This window comes from Carettochelys insculpta, chromosome 28 (genome assembly GCF_033958435.1).
Source record: "Carettochelys insculpta isolate YL-2023 chromosome 28, ASM3395843v1, whole genome shotgun sequence".
NCBI lineage: Eukaryota > Metazoa > Chordata > Testudines > Carettochelyidae > Carettochelys > Carettochelys insculpta.
In genome coordinates, this window is record NC_134164.1 from 378,853 (window position 1) to 400,891 (window position 22,039).

The 22,039-nt window shown below is 55.9% G+C and overlaps 1 protein-coding gene across 1 annotated transcript in view; it reads left to right on the plus strand.

Moving 5' to 3' along the window:
• PPP1R9B (protein phosphatase 1 regulatory subunit 9B) overlaps positions 1-20,408 on the plus strand; it is a 43,758-nt gene extending 23,350 nt beyond the window's left edge. Inside the window, exons 2-10 of the mRNA XM_074979262.1 lie at positions 1,086-1,218; positions 3,950-4,070; positions 8,085-8,189; positions 10,305-10,440; positions 12,895-13,047; positions 14,478-14,531; positions 15,273-15,502; positions 16,248-16,344; positions 17,421-20,408. Coding sequence (XP_074835363.1) covers positions 1,086-1,218; positions 3,950-4,070; positions 8,085-8,189; positions 10,305-10,440; positions 12,895-13,047; positions 14,478-14,531; positions 15,273-15,502; positions 16,248-16,344; positions 17,421-17,474 — 1,083 coding nt within the window. The 3' untranslated portion in view covers positions 17,475-20,408. The remainder of the gene's footprint in view (positions 1-1,085; positions 1,219-3,949; positions 4,071-8,084; positions 8,190-10,304; positions 10,441-12,894; positions 13,048-14,477; positions 14,532-15,272; positions 15,503-16,247; positions 16,345-17,420) is intronic.
• Positions 20,409-22,039: the final 1,631 nt, after the last annotated feature.

Consider the following 22,039-nt stretch of genomic DNA (forward strand, 5'->3'; position numbering starts at 1 on the left):
TGGCACACACCACAGGCATACGGGTGCCCTGCACACTCATTCATACACCTCACCCCACTGCCTCTGCCCTGGGTGGCACAGGGCAGCAGGCTGACGGAGCTGGGGCAGGCAGCCAGCAGGAGGAACACTCCTGCCAGCTTTGGTCAGTCCCATTCCTCTTGTAGTGACAGATGGGCTGTCTGGCTTCCCAGGAGAATACCCTGTCATTTATTCATGATTACATGGGTTCTCGGTAACCAGAGATGCAGCGCATTCGAAGGGCAGCTCTCCATGGGCAGATCAGGTACTGGGCATGCAGCTGAGCCCTGGGGTCTCCACTGCAGCTCAGTCTGGGGTGTAGCACTATGTCAAGGGTGCTGCAGCAGGGGCTGCTGAGCCCTGGAGCTCTCTAGAGCGTTGGCTCATGCCTTCACCTGCTTCTGGCAGTGGGGTCCAGTGGGAGGATCCAGGATGCCTGGGTTCTATTCCAAGCTCTTCACTTGGGCCAGTCACTTCAGCCCAGATCCTACAGTATATCTAGGCACCTAACTCCCCTTGGTTTTCAGGATGTTGATGGGAGTTAGGAACCCAAATAACTTGTGGACCCAGGCCTTTGTTTCTCTGTGCCTCTCCTTTGGCCCATTAGATTGTAAGCTGGTGGCAGAACCTGTGCAGCGCACTTACCCCAGGGCCAGGATCTCGGCCAGCCCCACAGGTGCTGTAGGACCTATAGAAACGTTCATCAGAGACGCAGGTGGCTCTGTCCCCACAGAACCCCGTCCCTACCGGGAGAGACACAGGAACCAGCCTGAGGTCACCAGGGGTTTGGGAGCTGACCCCACAGCCCCTGAGCTGCAGGCTGGTGTCTTAAACCTAAGCAGTTGCCATGGTGACACTCCAGTCCTTGTAACGGAGTGGGGGCTTCCTTGCTGAGGAGAGCTGTGAGGGAACCCCTCAACGCTGCAGGGCCAAGGGGCACGAGGGACACCCCAGTGTGGGGGCAGGTGCCATGGGCTCGGCTGCAGTATGGGAAGAAGGCGCCAGTGGAAGTACAAGGTCTCCCCTCACCTGAGGCCCCCGTAACGCCCCCTCTTGGCTCCTCACAGGTCTTCAGCACGTACTCCAACGAGGACTACGACCGGCGGAATGAGGACGTGGACCCCATGGCTGCCTCCGCCGAGTACGAGCTGGAGAAGCGGGTGGAGAGGCTAGACCTCTTCCCAGTGGAGCTGGAGAAAGGTGAGGGGCAGAGGTCTCACCCTGCCGGCACTGGGAGCTTGAGGGCGGGGTTTGCGCTCTGGCCTTGGGGCAAGCCTGGTGGGGGGTGGCTGAGGGGGCTTGGTGCCCCCGTAATGCTAGTGCTCTTCCAGCACCTGGCCAACACCCCATGGACACAGAGAAGAGCCATGGTGCACACCCAGGCCTCTGCTTCCCACGCAATTCCACACTCACCACACATATACTTACACACTCACTCACACACCTGTCTCCCACTCTCTCACAAGCACGTCCCTCACACCTGCACCCTCATTCCTTGCTCCACACATGCACACTAAGCATGCACTCACACGCATCCCTTGCACACTCAGCCCTCTCCCTACAGATTCACCCCCCTGCACAGTTCCACATGTCCCATCCCACATTCACAGTCAGGCACACATCTCCTCACACACACATGCACACACAGCCTCCCTGCAGTCTCCTCATCACCCCTCCACACACACGGCGTTCACTTCTTCACTGCTCTCACCTATTCCCCTCACACACGTTACCTGTGTGCACCCACACCCACGTCCGTACGCTCCTCGTCCTCGGGATGGCACGTTGCGTCCCTCAGAGCCAGCCTCCATCACATCTTCATTCCTCCTTCAGACATAGCCCGACTCTCACACGTTAACTCACACACATGCTTACACATCAGGTATCATCCAGCCTTGCACACATGTGCATGTGTGCACATAGGTCACTCACACACACACACACACACACACACACACACACACGTGAATCATACACAATCCTCTGTACACACAAATACACATACCCCCGTGTTCATACACCCAGATCTACATGCCAGTCTGCACACACAGCCCTGCATGCACACTTGCATTCATTCATTCACCCCCATTCACACACATCACCTGCACACCCACCTGTGCACACATTCTGCTGTACACACCCATTTCGCACACATACTCTGCACACTCATACACAAACGCCAGTTAACACACATCCCATGCACACTGTACACACCCACACTGTACAGACACACACCAGCTAATGTGCATTCCCTCTGCACATGTACCACTGTGCACACCCACTGTGTGCACACATCAGTTCACACATACTGTGCACACCTGCTCACTGAGTGCAAGCTCTGAGAGCTCTGAAGCAGGCCGGAGTGGGGGCTGGTAGCTCTGGGATGGCATCTGCCCAGCATGCAGCAGCTGGTATGAACGCAAACAGGATGCGCTGGTGCTGTATAAGGGGGTGAGGGAACAAATAGCCCTGTCTGTCCGTGGTACATCGGTGCCTCCCCCTCTGAGTGCTGAGCTCGCCAGGGATGGCTCAAGAGGGATAGGGGGCGTCAAGGGGCACTCATGTGGCAGATCCTGGGAGGGAGACGGGATTGGCTAAGGGAAGGGAGCTGCTGAGGTGCCAAGGGCATCTGTTGTTCTGACTCTCCACGGGGCACAGGGGAGCCATGCATCCAGAAAGCCTCTGTCCAAGCTCGACAGGAGCTCAGGGGCTTGGGTGAGTGGGGCTGGAGAACATTTGCTACAATACTAATGACGGCAGCTAAGTGCTGCTCTGCCAAGGGCACTAACCCATGTGTTTCTGGGCCTATACGGATCCCCTGGGGCTGGGGACTTGCCGGAGTTCAGCGTGGCGCCAGCGAGGAGGCAGGAAATCTCCCCTCGCTGGGAAGTCTCAGGTGGGGGCAGGGTACTGGGTTTGACTGGCCAGTGTCTTGGATCCCGTCCGGCTCCAGAAGAGAGTTTTGTGAGCTTCTTATGGAAGCTCCAGAGGCCCTGGCTGAGCTCAGGACCCCACTGGGCTGAGCACATCCAAAGTGAGAGAGAGAGAGAGAGACCCTGTCTCCGAAAACCTGCAATCTAGAGAGATAAAGGGTGGACCCAGTGACCGGGCAGGGGTTGGGGGACTAGCACTCAGGGCTCCCAGTTCTGAGCCCGATAGGTTAGGCCAACCGGCCCTCCTGGGCCTGGGTTTGGGGCAGCTCCGGTGAGAGATGAGAAACATAAGAACGGCCACACTGGCTCAGCCAAAACATCCCTCTAGTCCAATCACCTGGGCTCTGTCCGTGGCCAAGGCCAGGTGCCCCAGAGGGAATGAACAGAACAGGAAATCTCTGAGTGATGCCTCCGCTGTCGCCCAGTCCCATCTCCTGACAAAGACAGGCAAGGGACACCCTCCCTGCCCACCTCTCCTCCAGGAACTTAGCAGGTTCTTTTTGAACCCTGTCCTACAACCAGGCCAGCTGGCCCCATGCCCCAATGCTGCAGGGAGGCCAAGCCACAGGCTCTGCTGAGCTTCAGGTCTGCTCTGGCATTGCTTTTCCTGGGTGCTGTCCTTCGCACTCCCCGGTTCCTGTGGTTTCCTCTCTCTCACACTGTCCTTCACCCACCCATGTGTGCTGCCTCCCGTCATTCAGCTGCCATCTGTCCATTCCTCTCACCGCAGCAAACACTCTTCTTCTTGCCTGCTGCTTCCTTGCTTTGCTCCTGCCCTGGGGCCAGTCCTGGCAAGTGCAGGAGCCTTGTGCCTGCACCAGGCCCTTCCACTGGCATCTGCCCATCCCACAGCAGGTACATCCCCGGGGTTTGCCAGGCCCCATTCACTGGGTGTGGCTGCTGGGGTGGCTGGAGGGAGGGCACAGTGCTGGCTCGGCTTCAGATCCCCAGCCTGGGCCCACACATCTCCGTGAGGACACCGGGTCTCTCTCTCGCAGACTCCGAAGGGCTGGGGATCAGTATCATCGGGATGGGTGCTGGAGCTGACATGGGCCTGGAGAAGCTGGGCATCTTCGTGAAAACGGTGACCGAAGGGGGAGCAGCTCACCGGGACGGCAGGTGAGTGGGTGAAGTCAGACCCTCTTGGGCCAGCAGAGACCACTGCAGTCCTCTGGGCTGACGGACCACTGCACCTCGCCCAGTGATGCTGGCCTCAAACCTGGCCTGGCGGCAGATCTCGGAGCCAACTGACCATCTCATGCTTCCCAAAGTTGGGGCTCGCCCCCGAGAGGAAGTGTCGCCCCGTGATGCTTGGCCCCAGAACACATGGACTAACTCTTTGCTGCCTTCAGTCCCTGCAGGGGGGGCTGTAGGAAGCAGGGCCGGAGCATGGGTGAGGGGATGAGCTCCCAGCCATGCCATGCCCACCCGCTCTCAGGAGGATTGGTGACATTTGGATGGTGGGACAGTACGTTGTGTACTTTGTAACTGATCGTAAGGTGGGTGGGGGCTTGTGTAGTTGCACACACGTCTGCTGGTGTGGTTCGTGTGTGCACGTGAAGGGCTGAGCTGGCTATTGTGTCTGTTTGTTTGTGTAGCTTTGTAGTGCATGCATACATGCTGCTTTGTGCATTGTGTGTTGTAGTTGTGTTAGGCCAGGTCTAGACTATGGGGAAAAATCTATTTAAAATATGCAGCTCCAGCTTACATGAATTGCATCGCTGAAGTCAGCGTATCCAAAATCAATTTTCCTGCCATCCCCATAATGGGAGGTTGACAGGAGATTCATCCCATCAGATTCCCTCACTCTCCATGGCAGTGTGGAGCACTAGGGTCAACGGTGGAGCCCTGATGGTTCAGTTTAGCTCATCAGTAGGTGCGCTAAATCAAACCCTGGAAGATCGACCGTCACCGTGTTGATCTTCTTGTAAGTGCAGATGTACCCTTACCGTGAAGTACTGTGTTGTGGCGCTGATTGTGTGTGTCCAGCTTGAGAGTTGCAGACGAGTTACTAAGAAAGTCCTGCTGCATTAATTGTTCTATGTACCTTGGCGGCTTGTGCACTCAGTCCGAGTTGTGTGCTGTTGGTATGGTAGATGCATATCCCTGTTGTGTGTGTTGTTCTGTGTGTGTTGCCAACCATCAAGCATTCAAAAATCATGAAATTGTCTTTAAAGTTGTGAGATTGAAAAAAAATCAATAACCAATTTGGTCTTTTTATTGGCCTTCTTTTTTCAGGCCTTAGCGGGTGGGAGTAGCAACCAGCAGAGCTAGAAGTCCACTTTGTTGTTAAAAATGAGATTCACTCACAATCACCAGGCTCCAGATGCTGGGGCTTTCAGAGGAGTAATTAACTCCTGCAAGACTCAGCACTGAGGTCTGTAGGCCACTGTGCACCATGTTCTCCATGTGTTCCCAGTGCATTGTGGGGAACAAGTCTGTGTGTTCATTGTTTGCACCTGTGATGTACTCCTGGAGTCATGTCAAAGTTGCTGGTGTAGATGTGTTCACAGTACCACAGCTCTCCCTCTTTCAGGAGGCTCGGTCAGTCTTTTCCCAGTGGGGCCGAAACAATCAAATGCAGGAGGGTTTTGCCTGGATTTTACATTTCCCAGCAATTTGCGTTGCCATGTGTCAAGGGGCAGAGGGGTCATGTTTCAAACTGTGACATTCAACAGTCAGCCTGGTTGTCCCTCAGAATTACCAGAGCTACCTTGCGGGGGGGAGTGGATTTAAAGTGGGTTATGACGGTCAGTTTGCACCTGTGAAGCTAAACCAATATAGGCAGGTACAAAGTGATAGCAACTCATCCACACTCCAGTAGACAACATTCAATATGCACACACCCACTTGAAGGTAAACATACTGAGCTCTGTACAAAGCCACTCAGAAACCCTTACAACCCCTGTGCAAACACACTCGTGTGCATGAGGGCACACGCGGAGGAGATATGATCATTCCCAAACACATCCACTAATACTCACAAACTGACATACTCAGAAACACAATCACAGCCGCAGAAAGTTGTATCCATTTTGCGACAGCATGTAGACCAGCTCTTGCTTTGCACAGGAGTCCATGGTAGTGCAAGGGACAGGGGCAATGAAGGATCCGGCCCACAGACAGAATCAGGCCCTTCATGTAGCAAATGGGGACACGGACGTGAGTTTTAGTGGCTGTGTCAGATCAGCCTGGTGGGGCTGGCTGGATGCGCAGTGTTGCGGGTCTGTGTATGTGTATGTCAGGGGTATTGTGTTAACATACACTTCAGCCCCTTTGGGTGGGAGCTGCTGAGCACCATTTCAAGTGCCAGGTCACCACACCACTCACTCAGGTTTGTCTCAGTGCTCTCCTAGTCTAGATATACCCTGTCCTGCTGGGACCTGGGCCTTTAAACTGTAGGGCCAGAGCTGGCCTGTCTTCCCCGTCCCCCTGCTCCTTCCCCTCACTCCACAGCACCTGGCTTGGAGTATGTTTCTGTATACTGGTGTGTTTATGTTGCTGAGTGTGTGAGTATAAATGGAGGTGTTTGCACATGGGTGTGTATTTCCGTGGGTGTGTTTGCATGAGGAGGGACATCTACATGTATATGAGAGGAAGCGTATTGTGTGTGTTGTAGGTGTGTGGACATGTTTGTTGCATTTATGGGTGGGTTTGTGTGCTGTGGGACTCCTGGGATTGCATGGGTGGGTGTGCATTGTGTATGGGTGTAGTTTTTGTGTCAGGGCGTGGGTGTTAACAGCTGTGTGTACAGAGGGTGCATGGGGGGTCTAGAGATGTGTGTGTTGTGTTTGTGTTCTAGGGGTGTGTAGATGTGTGTGCGAGGGCTATCTGTTGTGTTTATGGGTGTGTTTGTGTAATGGAGGGGTCTGTGGATGTGTGGTGTGTGTGGGGGAACCTGTCTGTTGTGTGTGTGGGTGTGTTTGTGCCCCAGCATGGGTGCATGCACAGAGCAGTAGGGACAGCAGGCAGCTGTAGAAATTGGAGCCCTGAGCACTGTTAATTATGCAGGAAGGACAAAAGTTGCTGGCAGGGAGTGTGAGCCTTTGGCCCCACACAGGGACTCCCTGTAGGGGGTGGAGGCAGCTCTGTGCAGGTTGCAGATCCACCTCACCAGCCCCACGTGGGGCAGGCACAGGCACAGACTCAGCCAGGGTTTTGAAGTCCCTGGGTAAGAAATCCCGGGCTGGGATTTGTGGGTGTGGAATGGGGCTCCCAGGCTGGGACCAGAGTACCCGAGAGCTCCCCGGAGTGGCCTGATGCCTGCGTCCCATCTATTGGGGTGTCACTGCCTACACTGGGAGTCACTTACGCAGCATGGACGTCACTGGCCTATGCCAGGGGCCTCAGCTCAGCTCCGAGGGCTGCTTCTCGCTGGAGGGGTGAGGGGAGTGGGAGGGCGGCACAGGGATGCTGTACCCTTGTGGCACGGGGACAATGGAAGAGCTCTGGGGTGCTGGCATGCTTGAAGCATAGGGGGTGCCATTCAGTGGCTCCTCTGGCACCATCTCGGAGCTCTGTGGCCTTGTTCCATGTGTGCCACTTAACTTAGCAGCTGGGAGTTTCCTCCCCTGACTGCGGTGCTGGCTGAGCCCGGCTTCCTGAGCGCGGGAGGACACAGCCAGAAAGTTCCTTCCTCTTTCCACCACACAGCGTAAGCACCAGTTAACCCTTTCCAGGGAGGAGATGAGGGCCTGGGGAGAAGCGATGGCTCAGCACTGGGACATTTAATTACACTATCTGGGAAGGGCAACTGGCCCTCATGCTGCATTACGTCATGTGATCCCCAGGGCAACATGGAGGGCAGATGTTAAGTTTTCAGGGCAGCAGCTGTAAATGGGCACCGTGGGAGGGAGGCTGTTAGGCTGCATGGAGGCTTGGTCCCTCCAGCATGGCAGGAGGTCCAGCCATGAATTAGACGAGTCAAGGATTTCATCCCTGGCTGGGCCAATGGGATGATCCTGTCACAGGTGCCAGAATACAGGCCTGGCAGGGCCAACAGGGTGACCCAGTATGGCACAAGGTCTGTGGGCTTGGAGGAGCACCATCCTCTCAGACAGCACCTAGGCATGTTGTGTTCGGGGACATGGCCCCAACCCTGCTGCCCCCTCACTTGCCTTCCCTCTCCCTTAGGATCCAGGTGAACGACCTCATTGTGGAGGTGGACGGCACCAGCCTGGTGGGCGTGACGCAGAGCTTCGCAGCCTCGGTGCTGAGGAACACCAAGGGTAGAGTCCGGTAGGGGAACGGCGTGTAAAACACCCCTGGGGAGCAGACTTCACCGCTCAGCGCCCTGCTGGCACCCACCCTGGGGGAAGCTGGGCAGCACGTGTTGCTGCCTTGGGGTCATGGGGCAGTCAGTGATCTTCCCTCGCACGGCCCCCGGATGCAAACATGGGGTCTCCCACCACTTCTGCATCAGCTCTCTTCCCAGCTGATGAGGAGGGGGTGGTAGTGGCAAGGGGCAGGCCAGCAGTGGGGGGAATTAGTGGGGGCGGGCGGCTGCCACTCCTGCAGCAGCAGGGGAGGTGGAGCACAGGCCTCAGTGCACAGAAAAAATGTATTCCACACATGGATGGAAAAGAGAAGTGGGAACGTTGGCAGTAACTGTCCATCGTGTGGCTCTTCTGGGTGAGGGGCTCTAGCAGGTGCAGGAACGTGAAATGGCTGGGCCCAGTGCAGGCAATGGCTGAGATTCTGCGTTGGGCCTCCCAGAACAGGGCTGGCTAGAACTAGCGCTGTCCATCTGCAAGGGGTGGGGATTGGGATTTCACGCCCCATTCAAATGCCCTCCTTGGCCTGCCGAGACCCAGACTCAGTGTCCCCATAGCACCCACCATGAGTCTCCTAGAACAGGAACCGCATAGGACAATCATCACAAGTTCCTGTAATCTCCAGTGCCCCCCATGGCACCCACCAAGTATCTCCCCATAACCTCCAGAGCCCCACACTGCACCCACCAAGTATCTCCCCATAACCTCCAGAGCCCCACACTGCACCCACCGAGTGTCTCCCCATAACCTCCAGAGCCCCACACTGCACCCACCGAGTGTCTCCCCGTAACCTCCAGTGCCCCACACTGCACCCACTGAGTATCTCTCCATAACTTCTAGTGCTCCCATGGCACCCGCCATGTATATCCCCATAACCTCCAGTGCACCCTATGGCACCCACTGTGTATCTCCCCCTAGCCACCAGTGCCCCACATAGCTTGAATCTGCTCTTGCTCTGATAATCTCTGCTGCGCCCCTCCTAGTACTCCATCCTGTATTACCCGTAACCCCCTTACCTCCGGTGCACCCCAGAGCACTGCACTGCATCTGTCCTGGGACCCCTGCAGCCAGCACAATGTAACCCATTGCTTGTCTCCAGTAGCCCCATGAAGTCCACTCTGCACCCCACAGCCCTCCTCCTCCCCTGGGTGTCCTAAGCCAGAAGGACCACCCCGTGTGCTGTGGAGCATAGATAACAGCATCCCCAGCACCCCAAGCCCAGCACAGGGCCGGCTGGGGAACCAAGCATGACCCCTCCCCTCAGAGCACTGGGGCGGGCACTGCCAGTAGCCTGGCAGTCAGTGGGAGGGAAAGAGGAAGTGAGCGATGCTGGAGCAGCCCAGGGGAAGCCCAGGCCAGCGGGTGTTTCCGCCTCGGTGCCAGGCTGTTTGCAGGAGGGCCCCACTAACCCTTTTATCTAGCCCAGAGCATCTTGGGCCCTTCCCTTCCTGGCCAGGCTCAGCACCAGGGGCCAGGCTTCTACAAGCTCTGCGCCTCACCCCGATGCTGGATGTTCACTTTCAAACCTATGTATGTTTTTAAAATAATTGGCTGAAAACACCCCGCCCAGCACCACGGCACAGCTGCAGCATCGGGCAAGAGCCTGGAGCCAGAGAGCAAACTGCACACAGCTGGCCTGACCCCTTCTGCCTCTGCACAGCCACCATGGGGTGAGCCCCGATGGTACCATTACTCACACAGGGGCAGTGCTGCAGACGGGATGAGAGCCAGGCCACCCCAGGGAGCAACTCCCCTAACAAGCCTCTTGCAAGTTTCTCAGGGATAACTGGCCGGCAGGAATGTGGGATGGTCATGGGGCAGTGGCTGGGCAAAGCCTGGCTCATGCTGGCCTGCCACCCATATTGGTGTGAAACATCCCCCATTCGAGTGGCAGCATCGCTTCAGAAGCAGGGCCCAACTGGAGTCTGCATGACAGGGAGCTGTGGAACTCAGTGCTGCAGGCTTCTCTCAGCCAAGGCCTGCAGCGATCCAGCCAGGAGCACACAGCAGCAGCTCTGCCCCTGTGGCACAGGTGCCGTACAAGGCTGACCTGCTGGCCCCATGTCTCTTCCCGTGGCAGATTCCTTATCGGGCGGGAGAAGCCGGGCGAGCAAAGCGAGGTTGCTCAGCTGATTCAGCAGACACTGGAGCAGGAGCGGTGGCAGCGGGAGATGATGGAGCAGAGATACTCCCAGTACACGGAAGAGGATGAAGAAGTAAGAAGCGCGCAGGATCTGCATTTCCAGTTGCCTCTGGGCAAGGGCCGGAGACCAAAGCATGTGCTGGTTGCTCTCTCTGTGCCGTGTCCCTGCAGTATAGCCCCCCCCGCGCCAATAAAGAATCTCAGGAAGATTCTCCCTCTCCCTGGAGCAGAGAGGAACCCTTTGCTAATTAACCCCATTCTTCATTGTTTGTGGTAATATGAACAGCCTCAGCCAAGGTCAGAGCCTGAATGTGCTAGGTGCTGTACATACCCAGAGGAAGAGACAGGCCCTGCCCCACCAAGCTTCCAGTCTGAATGACAACACAACTCAAGATCACCCAGCAGTCCCCTGCTCTGCCCACTAAGCAACACTGCCACCTCTGAAGGTGCAGCAACAAACACACAGACCTGCCAAAGGACCCTGAGTCTTAGTGTGGTCAGGGCACCTTCTTGTGCGATGTGAGGGCAGTAAGTGCCTGTGCCAGCCCAGATGTGTCTATACTCTGCTCAAATGCAGTCAGCCCTGAGCTGACTGCCACATACCACTGCTCCGGAAGAGCCTGTCTCCAGGCTGTAGAGGGGCCAGGAGAAGTGGCTCACTAGCCCTGTGTCCCAGGAGCCCAAGGATACAGCATGGGCCTGATTCGCCATCGCCCCGCCTCTCAGGTTATCATTTGCACCAGTACAAAGGGAGCAGGGAGCATGAGATGCCTTCCTTCTGCCTGGAAGCTCTTTGTCCTGGTCTGAGTGACACGTGAATCACAGGGCATTGGTTATCAGGCCACACTTCCCCCTTCTCTGTGTCCTTCTCCCTGGCTGTGCTGCCAGGCACCCAGGCAGGAGGCAGCTTGGCTGGTGGGCACTGCAGTGAAGTGGGGGTGCAATGCACTTGCAGGCTGCTCCCTTGTTCCTAGGGCTGTGCATGTCTCTGCCTGGTGGTGGAAGGTGTCAGCATCCGTGATTAATGGGCTCCCCTGGTGGGGTTGTCTTGTGTGGGAGAGGATTGGAAAGTGGAGGAGTAGATCCATGAGAGCATCACGACGCCTAATTATAGCTCCAGCTCTTAGCTAGCTCTGTGCATGAGTCGCTCCCAGAGCACTTTATGGTGGAGCACAGCATTGTTATCATCATGTGACAATGGGGAACAGAAATGGGGTGTGACTTGCCCAAGGTCACCCAGTGGGCCAGTGATAGAGACAGACAAACCCAGACCTCCCGAGTCCCAGTCTACCATTTTGTTCAACAGGCCCACTGCCTCCAGCCAGCACCTTCTAGACAGCTCCAGATCAGCTGCTGGTCTTAAACTTGCAGCATTAACTTCAGTGGTGCTGCAGCTGATTGGCACTAGCTGGGGTCAGGCCCATTGGTTATTGTTATGAAATCAGTGGATAGGTGGGGGAGCCAGGACAGCTGTAGCTGGGGAGAGTGGAATTGGGCACCTGATGCCCATTAAATTAAATTTCAACTGTAGTTGTGTGCCTAAATCATTCTGGCACCTTTAGAAATCTTGGCCTTACTCAAGAGCGCTGCAGGCAGCTGAATGAGTGGTAGCACGTGGGCCTAGGAGTCAGGGTGTCCACTGTTTTCTTCCTGGCTCTGCTGCTCAGTGCCCTGCAGCAGCTTGCTGGACCTTTGTGTGCCTCAGTTTCTCCTTTTTAAACTGGAGTTGTTAATTCCCTGCTTCTTGAGGGTGTTGTGAGGAAAAGGGGCAACGTCTAATATAGTGATGGGCAGCCCAGGCTAGTGAGTGAGTTGCAGGACTGACCATTTTCGGCTCAGAGAGCCACAAGATTGTCATAACCAAGATGGTCTCCCGGGACAGGGGAGTTTTGCTCACTGTGCTGGCATCCCTACAATTTGTGGGCTGTGCTGATTGAACCATAAAAGTGCTATAATTGGCTGCATGGGGCACGGATGGCTCCCACAGCCCCTGTTGGGTCCTATCAGCACTCACCTGACTTCACTCGTCTCATACCTTTGGAGGTTTGTGTGGAGTTCAGCGTTCCTTTTAAGCTGAGTGCTTGTGCGGCAACCCAGGAGAGATTCAGGTGCCACCCAGTGGATTAGCAGAGCAGTCACAGCCACCCACAATGGGCAGCCTGTGTTTGTATTGGTGGTGCCCTTCACTATATGCATTGGTGCACAAAGCAAAATTTATTCCACCCCAGATATTAAGAGTTAGAGGGAACGCTGGGCCTGACCCTGGTCTCCTATGTGCTAGACAAGCGCCAAAACTGCCAAGCCAGACTTTGCTTCTGCATGTTACGCTGCACAGGGTGCTTTGCCATGACCCTGCAGTCCAAGCAGGGGTGGAGGGCTGGGTTATAAGGTTCTGCACAATGGGGCTGTGGGAAGTACTGGAGGGGGTAGCTCCTGGCGCTGTGGCTGGCTCTGTGCTGGGATGTGCTGGATTGGGGGTGGATCATGGGAAGGCGCCTGGCCAGTACTCCTGGTTCTGTGCCCTCAGACAGGCGAATATGCCACAGACGAGGAGGAGGAGATGAGCCCCATGTTTCCCAGCAGCGAGATGGCCATTGAAGTCTTCGAACTGGCTGAGAATGAGGACATGCTGTCCCCCGTCGAGATGGACCCTGAGAAGCTGGTGCACAAGTTTAAGGAGGTAGGGGGAGGTCCCAGAACTGGGGGGGTGGCAGAAGGGGTGTGTGGCAAGTGTCTTGGAGAGTGTGCTCATTTGAATGTTTCTTCTTGTGCAACTGCATACATGTATGTGTGCAGGTGCATGTGGATGCATGTGTGGGTGGGCTTTAGTACATGTGTGTGCCTAGCATTGGTGTGTATGTGTTCCCAAGAGCAAGGATGTCCATGTGCATGTCTGCCATGGATGAAGGTATATGTGTTCATGCATGCAGGTGTGTGCACAAGGACGCTGGGGTGTGTGTCAGCGTGTGCATGCACAAGAACATGCAATGTGTGTGTCTGTGCTTGTGCATTTGTGCACACAAGGGCACAGAGGTGTGTACATGTGTGTGCACAAGGGCACTGGATGCATGTGTGAGTCTGTGCCTGTATGTGCACAAGGGTGTGGGGTACATGCATTGTGTGTGTGCATGAGTGCATGCAAAAGGGCAGAGGTGCATCTATGTATGTGTCTTTGTGCTCACAAGGACATGGGGGTGCATGCATGTGTGTATGTTTGTGCACAAGAGCACAGGGGTACGTGCATGTGTGTCTCTGCGCGTGCATGTGTGTGCACATCTGGTTGTGCATGCATGTGTGTGTACAAGGGGTACAGGGGTGTGCGCACGCGTGTTTTGGGGTGCATGAGAGGGTGCAGGCCTGCGATTGTTTTAGGCTTGTGCCTGTGCTGCCCTCTACTGGCCAAAAGGTCTCTGTGAGCTCCACTGAAAGTATCTGGCTGCAGGTCTAGGCACCCACCCTAATTGTGCACAGTGGGCGGTGACCCTTTCTCAGCTCCAGTGCAGGAGGGCGATGTGCACACTGACCGTAGCAGCCTCACACTGGCTCCCAGGCTGGACCAAGGGCACTGAGGTGCGTTTGCTCTGCTCCCGGCACAGTCAGGGCAGCACAAGCACCTCCCAACCTGAAGGATCCTAGAGCTCTTCAGAGTGGTGCCAACCCCTGTTGTGAATGCCCAGCCCTTGGCAGTCTGGCCTTGCCGGCCTGATTCTCCTCAAGCACCAGTGCCACTTCACTGGAGCCAGGAGAGCCACACCAGTGCAAAGCCAGAGTAGGCTAGAGGAGAACTGGGTCCTCAGCATCAGGATTGCTTGCCCTGTGCAGAAGTGCAGCCACCTCTGAGGTGGGGCACGCTGTTGCACCATTGTACAGTGACACCACCCAGCAGTGGAGGGCAGGGATCCGGTATCCAACTGACACCATGCAGTGTATGTGCTGAGGAGCAGGATTTGTTGTAGCAGCCAGTCACCAACCCTGGTGGGGTGTTGCAAGGTCTCTGGGGTTCACACCCTGACTTCAGTGGAAAGCTCCAGGGATCTTTGCTGTTTGCATATGGCCGGGACTGGGATTGTTGTGTGCATGGGGTGTAACGTCTGCATTACTCTCTGTCAGCTCCAGATCAAACACGCTGTCACTGAGGCCGAGATCCAGCAGCTGAAGCGGAAGGTGAGCTCTAGGAAACTGTGTGTGATGGAGGAGGTGGGTTCCTCTTGGGGCTCTGAGACCTGATGCCCTGGCCATGGGACGGGGTCATCTCCCCCTCCTCTGGTCCCTCCTTGTCCTCCCTGGCATTGCCGCCACAAAATACAACAGCATACAACCCAGATACAGACAGAAGCGCACATGCAGAGACACAACCACACACAGAGATATAACAGCACAGACACACAGAACATGCACTCAGAAACACAGAAGAGAACATGCTGTGAGATACAAACACAACCGTGCAGAGATACACCAGCAAACAACCAGACACATGGAGAAACACAAGCACAGACACAGTGATACAACAGTACACAGACACACCCACACAGACACAAGGACACTGAGAAACATAAGCACTCATACAGACACACAACCACACACAAAGGCACATCAGCACACAACCAGGTATACACAGACAAGAACGTACACAGAGATGGAAGCACAGAAACAACCACACACAGATATGCCAACACACAACCAGACGCACACACAAAAGCACACACACCCATGCACAGAGATACCACAGCACACACCCTTGCATTCACCCAAAGACCAAGGCCCACAGCCCCAAAGAGAGACAAATATGCACATATGCGTCTCCCAGCACTGCCTGACATTGGGGTGCCTGTGCAGCCCCCTCCCGCCCCAAAGGCCCTCCGGGCACTGCCCCCTTTCACGCTGCACGGTGGGGTCTGCTCCCAGCTACAGTCCGTCGAGCAGGAGAAGGCTCGCTGGCGAGCCGAGAAGGCCCAGCTGGAGCAGAGTGTGGAGGAGAACAAGGAGAGGATGGAGAAGCTGGAGGGTTATTGGATGGAGGCTCAGAACCTGTGCCAGGCTGTGGACGAGCACCTGAAAGAGACTCAAGCCCAGTACCAGACCCTAGAGCGGAAATACAGCAAAGCCAAGCGGCTCATCAAGGAGTATCAGCAGAAGTAGGCCCTGTTCTCTTCTCCCTGCGGAACTCCCAGCGCCCTGTCCCCTATGGATCCCCTGGGCCTAGTGATTCCAGCACCCCCGCCCCCTATGGATCCCCTGGGACTAGTGATCCCAGCACCCCGTCCCCTATGGATCCCCTGGGCCTAGAGATGCCAGCGCCCCATCCCGTATAGATCCCCCGGGACTAGAGATCCCAGCGCCCTGTCCCCTATGGATCCCCTGGGCCTAGAGATCCCAGCACCCCGTCACCCATGGATCCCCCAGGACTAGAGATCCCAGCACCCCATCCCCCATGGATCCCCTGGGCCTAGAGATCCCAGCACCCCGTCACCCATGGATCCCCCAGGACTAGAGATCCCAGCACCCTGTCCTGTATAGATCCCCTGGGCCTAGAGATGCCAGCGCCCCTGTCCCCTATGGACCTCTGGGCCTAGTGATCCCAGCACCCTGTCCCCTATGGATCCCCTGGGCCTAGTGATCCCAGCACCCTGTCCCCTATGGATCCCCCGGGACTAGAGATCCCAGCGCCCCATCCTCTATGGATCCCCCAGGACTAGAGATCCCAGCGCCCTGTCCCCTATGGATCCCTCAGGGCTAGTGATCCCTGTGCCCCATCCCCTATGAATGCCCAGGACTGGGGATCTGTCTCCTGCCTGGTTTGAAGGGTCCCTCTGGGTAAATGCTGGAGCACTTGTCCCTGTGGCTGGGTTCTGGCCTGACTGCTTGCCCCATCCCTTGCAGGGAGATTGAGTTCCTCAAGAAGGAGACGGCCCAGCGGCGTGTTCTGGAGGAGTCAGCACTGGCCCACAAGGAGGAAATTGACAAGCTGCAGGAGAAGGTGGGTGCCCAGGACATGGGCTTCCCCTGAGGCACACAGCAGGAGATAGCAGAGGAGAGGGGCCTTTGCTGTGAGTGAATGGCTCCAGACCCAGCACAGGGGCAGCATGGCTGTACACCCCTGGACTCTTCCAGCAGACCAGCACTGGCTTTGGCAGGAGCAGGGGATGGGCACAGAGCAGGCTCTGTTCGCCAGGCTCCGCCATCTCCTCAGCAGCCTGGGGCTGATTCCTTTTTGTCTGGTGGCATGGTGCCAGGAACCAGATCCTTCCATGGATGCTAGGACATGCCAGATCCTACTTGTCACATTAGATCCCACACTGGGTGCTGGGTCACGCCAGTTCCTGCTTTGGTGCCCAGGTCTGGGCTCCGGGGCACCGTTTTCCAGAGGAACGTATGTGTGTGTGTGTGTGCACGCCCTGCTGCAGAGGACAGGATGGGGGTCCCCCCTCTACATGATCAGGCAGCATAGGCCAGGGGAGCGGGTCAGAGGATTGCCCCTCCTCTGAGAGCCCCCGAATTGTTCCCTGACCTCTCTCCCCCCAAGGACCACCCCCTGCTGAACAACGTGGGGGTGGGCAGCCAGATGCCACCCTTCCAGCTCAGCACGGAGTCCCAGGGACTAGTGGGTCCCTGGCTGGCTTTGCCCAGCACTGCAGGAAACATGCTGCCCCATGCAGACGCTTGGTCCCTTGGTGAGGCGGTAGTAGTGCTGGAGGGGGACCAGGTGGGAGACAGGTGCACCAGCAGCTTGCTGAGGCAGGCCAGGGGAGGTGCAGCCACACAGGATCCAGGCTGCGTGCTGCATCCTCAAGAGGCAGAGCAGGGAGGGTGCAGAAATCTGGGTTCCTGCTTGCACTCGCTCCCTGATCCCACCAGTCCCCTCCCCCATGCTGGGAGTCACTGCCTGGCACAAAGCAGCTGGTGGCTTTCCAGTAAACCCCTCAGCCATGACCCTCTGTATTCACCCCCGCAGCCATCCCCTTCCCCTGTCTCCACCCCACCTTCCCCGGCCTTGGGCTGGCCCCGCTGTTTCTCCATCCGCCTGAGACATCTGTCCCTTTGTCTCTTTTTCAGATCTCTGAACTGGAGGGGAAGCTGCAGACCTTGAAAAATTCAAACCCACCTTAAACACAAATACGAAGCAATCACTGGGGAGGAGGGACATATTCTCCTGCCCCTCACCTCCTTTCGGCCCCTGCCCTTCCCCCTCCCTCCCTCCCCTCTTTGTAGAGGGGAGCACAAGAGACACAAAACTGGAACCACTAGGAAAGGAAGAATAATGAACCTTCCTTCCCACTGCTGCCCTCTGGGGTAGAGAGAGAGGGAGGAGGGCTGGGGGTTGGCTGGCTGGGTGCCAGCTGGCATGGAGGGGGCAATATGGACAATGTCTCTGGGACAGGGGACCCCTTATTAATTTCTGTTCCTCATGTGAGTCTCGTGTTATCTTGATGGACAGATGGGGGACAGATTTGTTCTGCCTGTGTGACCCCCGACGTGCACCCTCCCTCCCTTCTGCAGAGCCTTTCTGGCCAGCCGCTCCACTCCACAGGGGATCAGCGCGACCGCAGCTCTCTGCCGACCACTCATCATCTGGCTGAGACCCCGATGGAGGGGCCGTGGGGGCAGCACCACCCTGCAGAGCAGCACCCCTTGGAGTCTGGGCTGGAGCTGGTGTAGGGACTCTTTCCTGGGGGCTGGGTGGGGTGTGGATCTTTCATTTCCCCTCTGTGGGACAACCCCTTGTGCTCTGTGTTCGTGCGCTGGTGGGAAGCGTGTCTGTGTTTGAAGGGTCAGGATGGGGTAAGCTCGGCCAGGTGCCAGGCAGCATCTGGGCCGCAGGAAGGCAGAGAAACTGCTGCTACTGGGACAGGCGGCCCCAGGCAGTGCTGGCAGGGGGGTTGTGCCTCTGGGGAACCCTTTGTCCCAGACGATTTCAAGGACCAGCGCATTGCCTCTCTGGTGTGAGCCAGTCCTGGCATATTTCAGGAGCTGGCGGCAAGTTTCCGGCTCAGCTAAGGCCTCCCAGATGGCTTGTGGTGTGAGAGCCTGGAACAGACACCCCTGGGAGCAGCCAGCACAGGGGAGGCCTGGAGCATCAGCCTCTTCCCCTCAGCTGGATGGACACCCTGAGGCGCAGGCTTTGGGGTGGACATGAGGCCGCACTCAAGGGGTGAAAAACCATGGTGGGGAAATGGCCACAGCTGAAACTCTACAGCACTTTGCTGCAGCAAAGCACCAGGGGCTGTGGGCAGGGGCTGGCTTCTAGCTGCAGGATGAGCTGATGGTGCGACCCCAGGGCAGTCACACTGAGCTGCTTTGGCCTAAGGAGGGGGAGTGAGTGAGCCAGACACAGGCCTTGGCTGCAGCAGAGAACTGCCCACAGGTGACTAAATGGGGTTAGGCTTGGACTGGGGTCACATGGAGCATGTGGGAATTGGCGTACTCCCAGTGTGCACTGTGCCTGGGATGTGGGGGGCTGGCAATAGTGCAGTCCCATCTGTGTGGGGGATGGGGGCAGTGGTGCACTCACACCCAGGGGTGGATGGGGGGGCAGTGGTGCACTCACACCCATGCCTGGGATGGGAGCACTGGCCCACTGGTGCCCTCATACCCATGCACCAGAAGTGGGCACACCCATGCATGGGGAAATGGCCCCCGTTTAGCTCCATCACTTTCTAACCTCACTTAGGTCCAGCTGTGCAATTGTCTCATGTTGCCAAGGCTGAAGGCTCCTGTCTCCTTTTCATATTTCTTTCTGTGCCGACTGCTGAAGCCCTCACACCTCCCTCTGGCCTCTGGGTGAGCGGTGGCAGCTTTTCTTCCTGTGCCATGGGCTGGTCGGGGATGGAGCCCCCAGCTGCCCTCTAGTTACAGGGAGCAGAGAAAAGGGCTCCCCAAGGCCATGTGAACACTTAACCCTTGGCATCCTCCTCAGCCTAGCCAGTGAGCATGTCCACATGCCCCTTACTGCTGAGTCTGGCAGGACTATGCCGCCCAGCTGTGCCCTGGTCTTGATCTCACAGCTGGCGGGCGCAGTCCTCATACAGTAGAGAGGTGCACCCTGACTGCTGCACAGGCATGGCTGGGAGCTGTGGGGCCTGGCCTTCCCTCCATGTGCAAGCGGCTGAGGTTTTGTAAAGCGATAATGACAACAAAGGAAAATAAATCCACTTGCAAAACCAAACTATCGCTTTTAAAACTTGTAAATAAAAAGACTCACAGGATCTGTATGTGCCCAGAATCATTTTTCCTTTGTAAAATGCAGCTCACCAGGAGGGTGGAAGGTTTTAATTCCTTACCCCTCACTGTTGGACAAGGGTGAACAGGGTCCAGCTGAACCCCCACCCACCCCTTGCACCTCTGCTGGTTGCCTTCCAGTGGGTACCAAGCTGCAGTCTGGGTTGTCTCAGCCCCTCCAGGCTGCATCTGCAATGGGGACTGGAGGTGGGGGTCTGGGAGGCAGAGCTCTGGGCTAGGCTGGGCTGGACTGGCATGCAGCAGGGAGGACTCTGGTGCACTGTGACCGGCAGGTCAATATGCAATAGAGCCAACAGCAAAACACCTCTTGGGAGTTTGCACGAAGTAATGAGATGTCAGGGAAATGGGTGTTGAAACCCAGGACAGAGCCTGGTGGAGGGAGCTCGAGTGTGGGGGGAACAGACCGACGGGGAATTGTCTTAAATTTTGATTTAATCTCTTTCCACATGTCTAACTGTGTTTGTATATAATATATATATATATATATATGGATGGATGGATTGTTTCTGGTTTTGTATTGCAATGTCCTCTCATTGCATCATGTCAGATAAATACAGGCCCTCCTTGTCCCGGCGGCTCCATTATTCCAATGGCTGATCTGATCTGGTACTCCTTTCCCCTGCCCAGCCATGCTGGGAGGTCAGGTCAACCTGCTTTGGGGCTAGCAGTGTCCCAGGGTTCGCTGGGGGGCTTTGTCAGCTCTCTGGGGGAGTGACCTCTGGGGCTGGAATGAGTGGCTTTCAGACCTCAGTGGCTGGGCCCTGGCTGATGGAGGTGCTGCCAGGGCAGTGGTGTTCTACATGGCAGATTGAGCAGGGCAGGCGAGGGCGGACACTGGATTGCTCTGGGGCTGCTGGTTTGGCTTGTAGAAAGAAAATGCCTTCAAGTGTCTTGATGTGTCTATGTTTATTGCTGCAGCAACAGAGAGAGGTGCTGCCATCCATCACCCCAGCCCCATGGAGTACACGGTCTGGGAGTAGCTTTGCAATAGTCGATGGCACTTATTTCCCCAGTAATGCAGGTGCTGTATCTTGTGAAGCAATGGGTCTCACCCAAGGGTACCTTTACCCAGAGGTATGTAGAGGTCTTCGGGGGGGGGGGGGGGAAGAGAGGATGTCACCTCTTCTAGATATTTGCCACACTTCACAACCAGCTACATAGAAAATATGATACACTGAAATGTAAGGACAATAGTTATATTTCCACTCATGTCATTTATGCTTATATGGTAAAATGACAAGTATCAGAGCAGTAGTTGTATTAGTCTGCATCTGAAATGCAACTGACAAAGCAGGCTTTTGCCCACAAAAGCTGATGCTCCAAAAAATCTGTTAAACTATAAGGTGCCACAAGACTTCTCCTTGTTCTTATGGTAAAATGAGAAAGTCAACAATTTTCAGTGCTAGGATGCTGGGACATGTTTATATTTGTAGGTCTGGTTTCGGAAGAAAGCAGGTTTTGAATGTGGCGAAATTTGAAGTATGCAAAAGACTTCTGAAGTGGGTGCAGTAGCTTAGAAAAGCTAAGAGCTGTTGTTGTGAGTCTGTTTCTCTCATGTTCTGTGGCATATCATTCCCTAAAAGAAATAGACAAGTTGATGGAGGTGAGGTCCATCAGTGGCTATTAGCCAGGCTGGGCAGGGCTGGTGTCCCTCCCCTCTGCAAGGCCTGGGAACGGGTGACAGGGGAGGGATCCCTAAATGACTCCCTGTTCTGTTCAGCCCCTCTGGGGCACCTGGCCTGGGCCACTTTTGGCAGGCAGGACACTGGGCTGGATGGACCTTTGGGTGACCAGTATGGCTGTTCTTATGTTCATATTGTCCTGAAGAGGGGAGGTAGATATTGCAGTATTTATCTGATGGAGTAGGACAGTACAAACAGCAGTGTTAGGGATCCCTTGGGAACAGAGATGTTGGTAACTCTGAAATGTTCATAGCTCTGAAGAACATGTTGGGGTTCTTTCAAACTCTTACAGCTGAACATTGACTGAATGCACCAATGAAATGTAGAATACAGCTTTCCTTCATTATTAGTCGTTCACATTTCTGTTTGCTCTCTCTGCCACTGCATGGCTGCACGTAGCCATTTCTAAGTGAGGTGTGCATGGTTGCCTGGTGAATTTGGAGCTCTGAGGTCCTCCTGTGCATTTGGTCAATGCTGTCCCACCCACTTGAGTCCCTGGAACAGCCCAGGTTAATAGTGGGTTGCACTCAGGGCTGGACAGTACCGGATGAAGGACCGTGTGGCTAAGAACCTCCTCATTCTCCTCCAGCCCCTCCTTGGCTGTAAACTGCGCAGTTCATTTGCCAGCAGTGCAGAAGTTTGGAATCCCAGAGCCTCCCTCCACCCCCCTCAAAAAACACCCTCCTCAAACTCCTCTTCACCCCATGTATTTCTGTCTCTTTGGAACCAGGGACTGGCTTGCTGCCTTCCTGA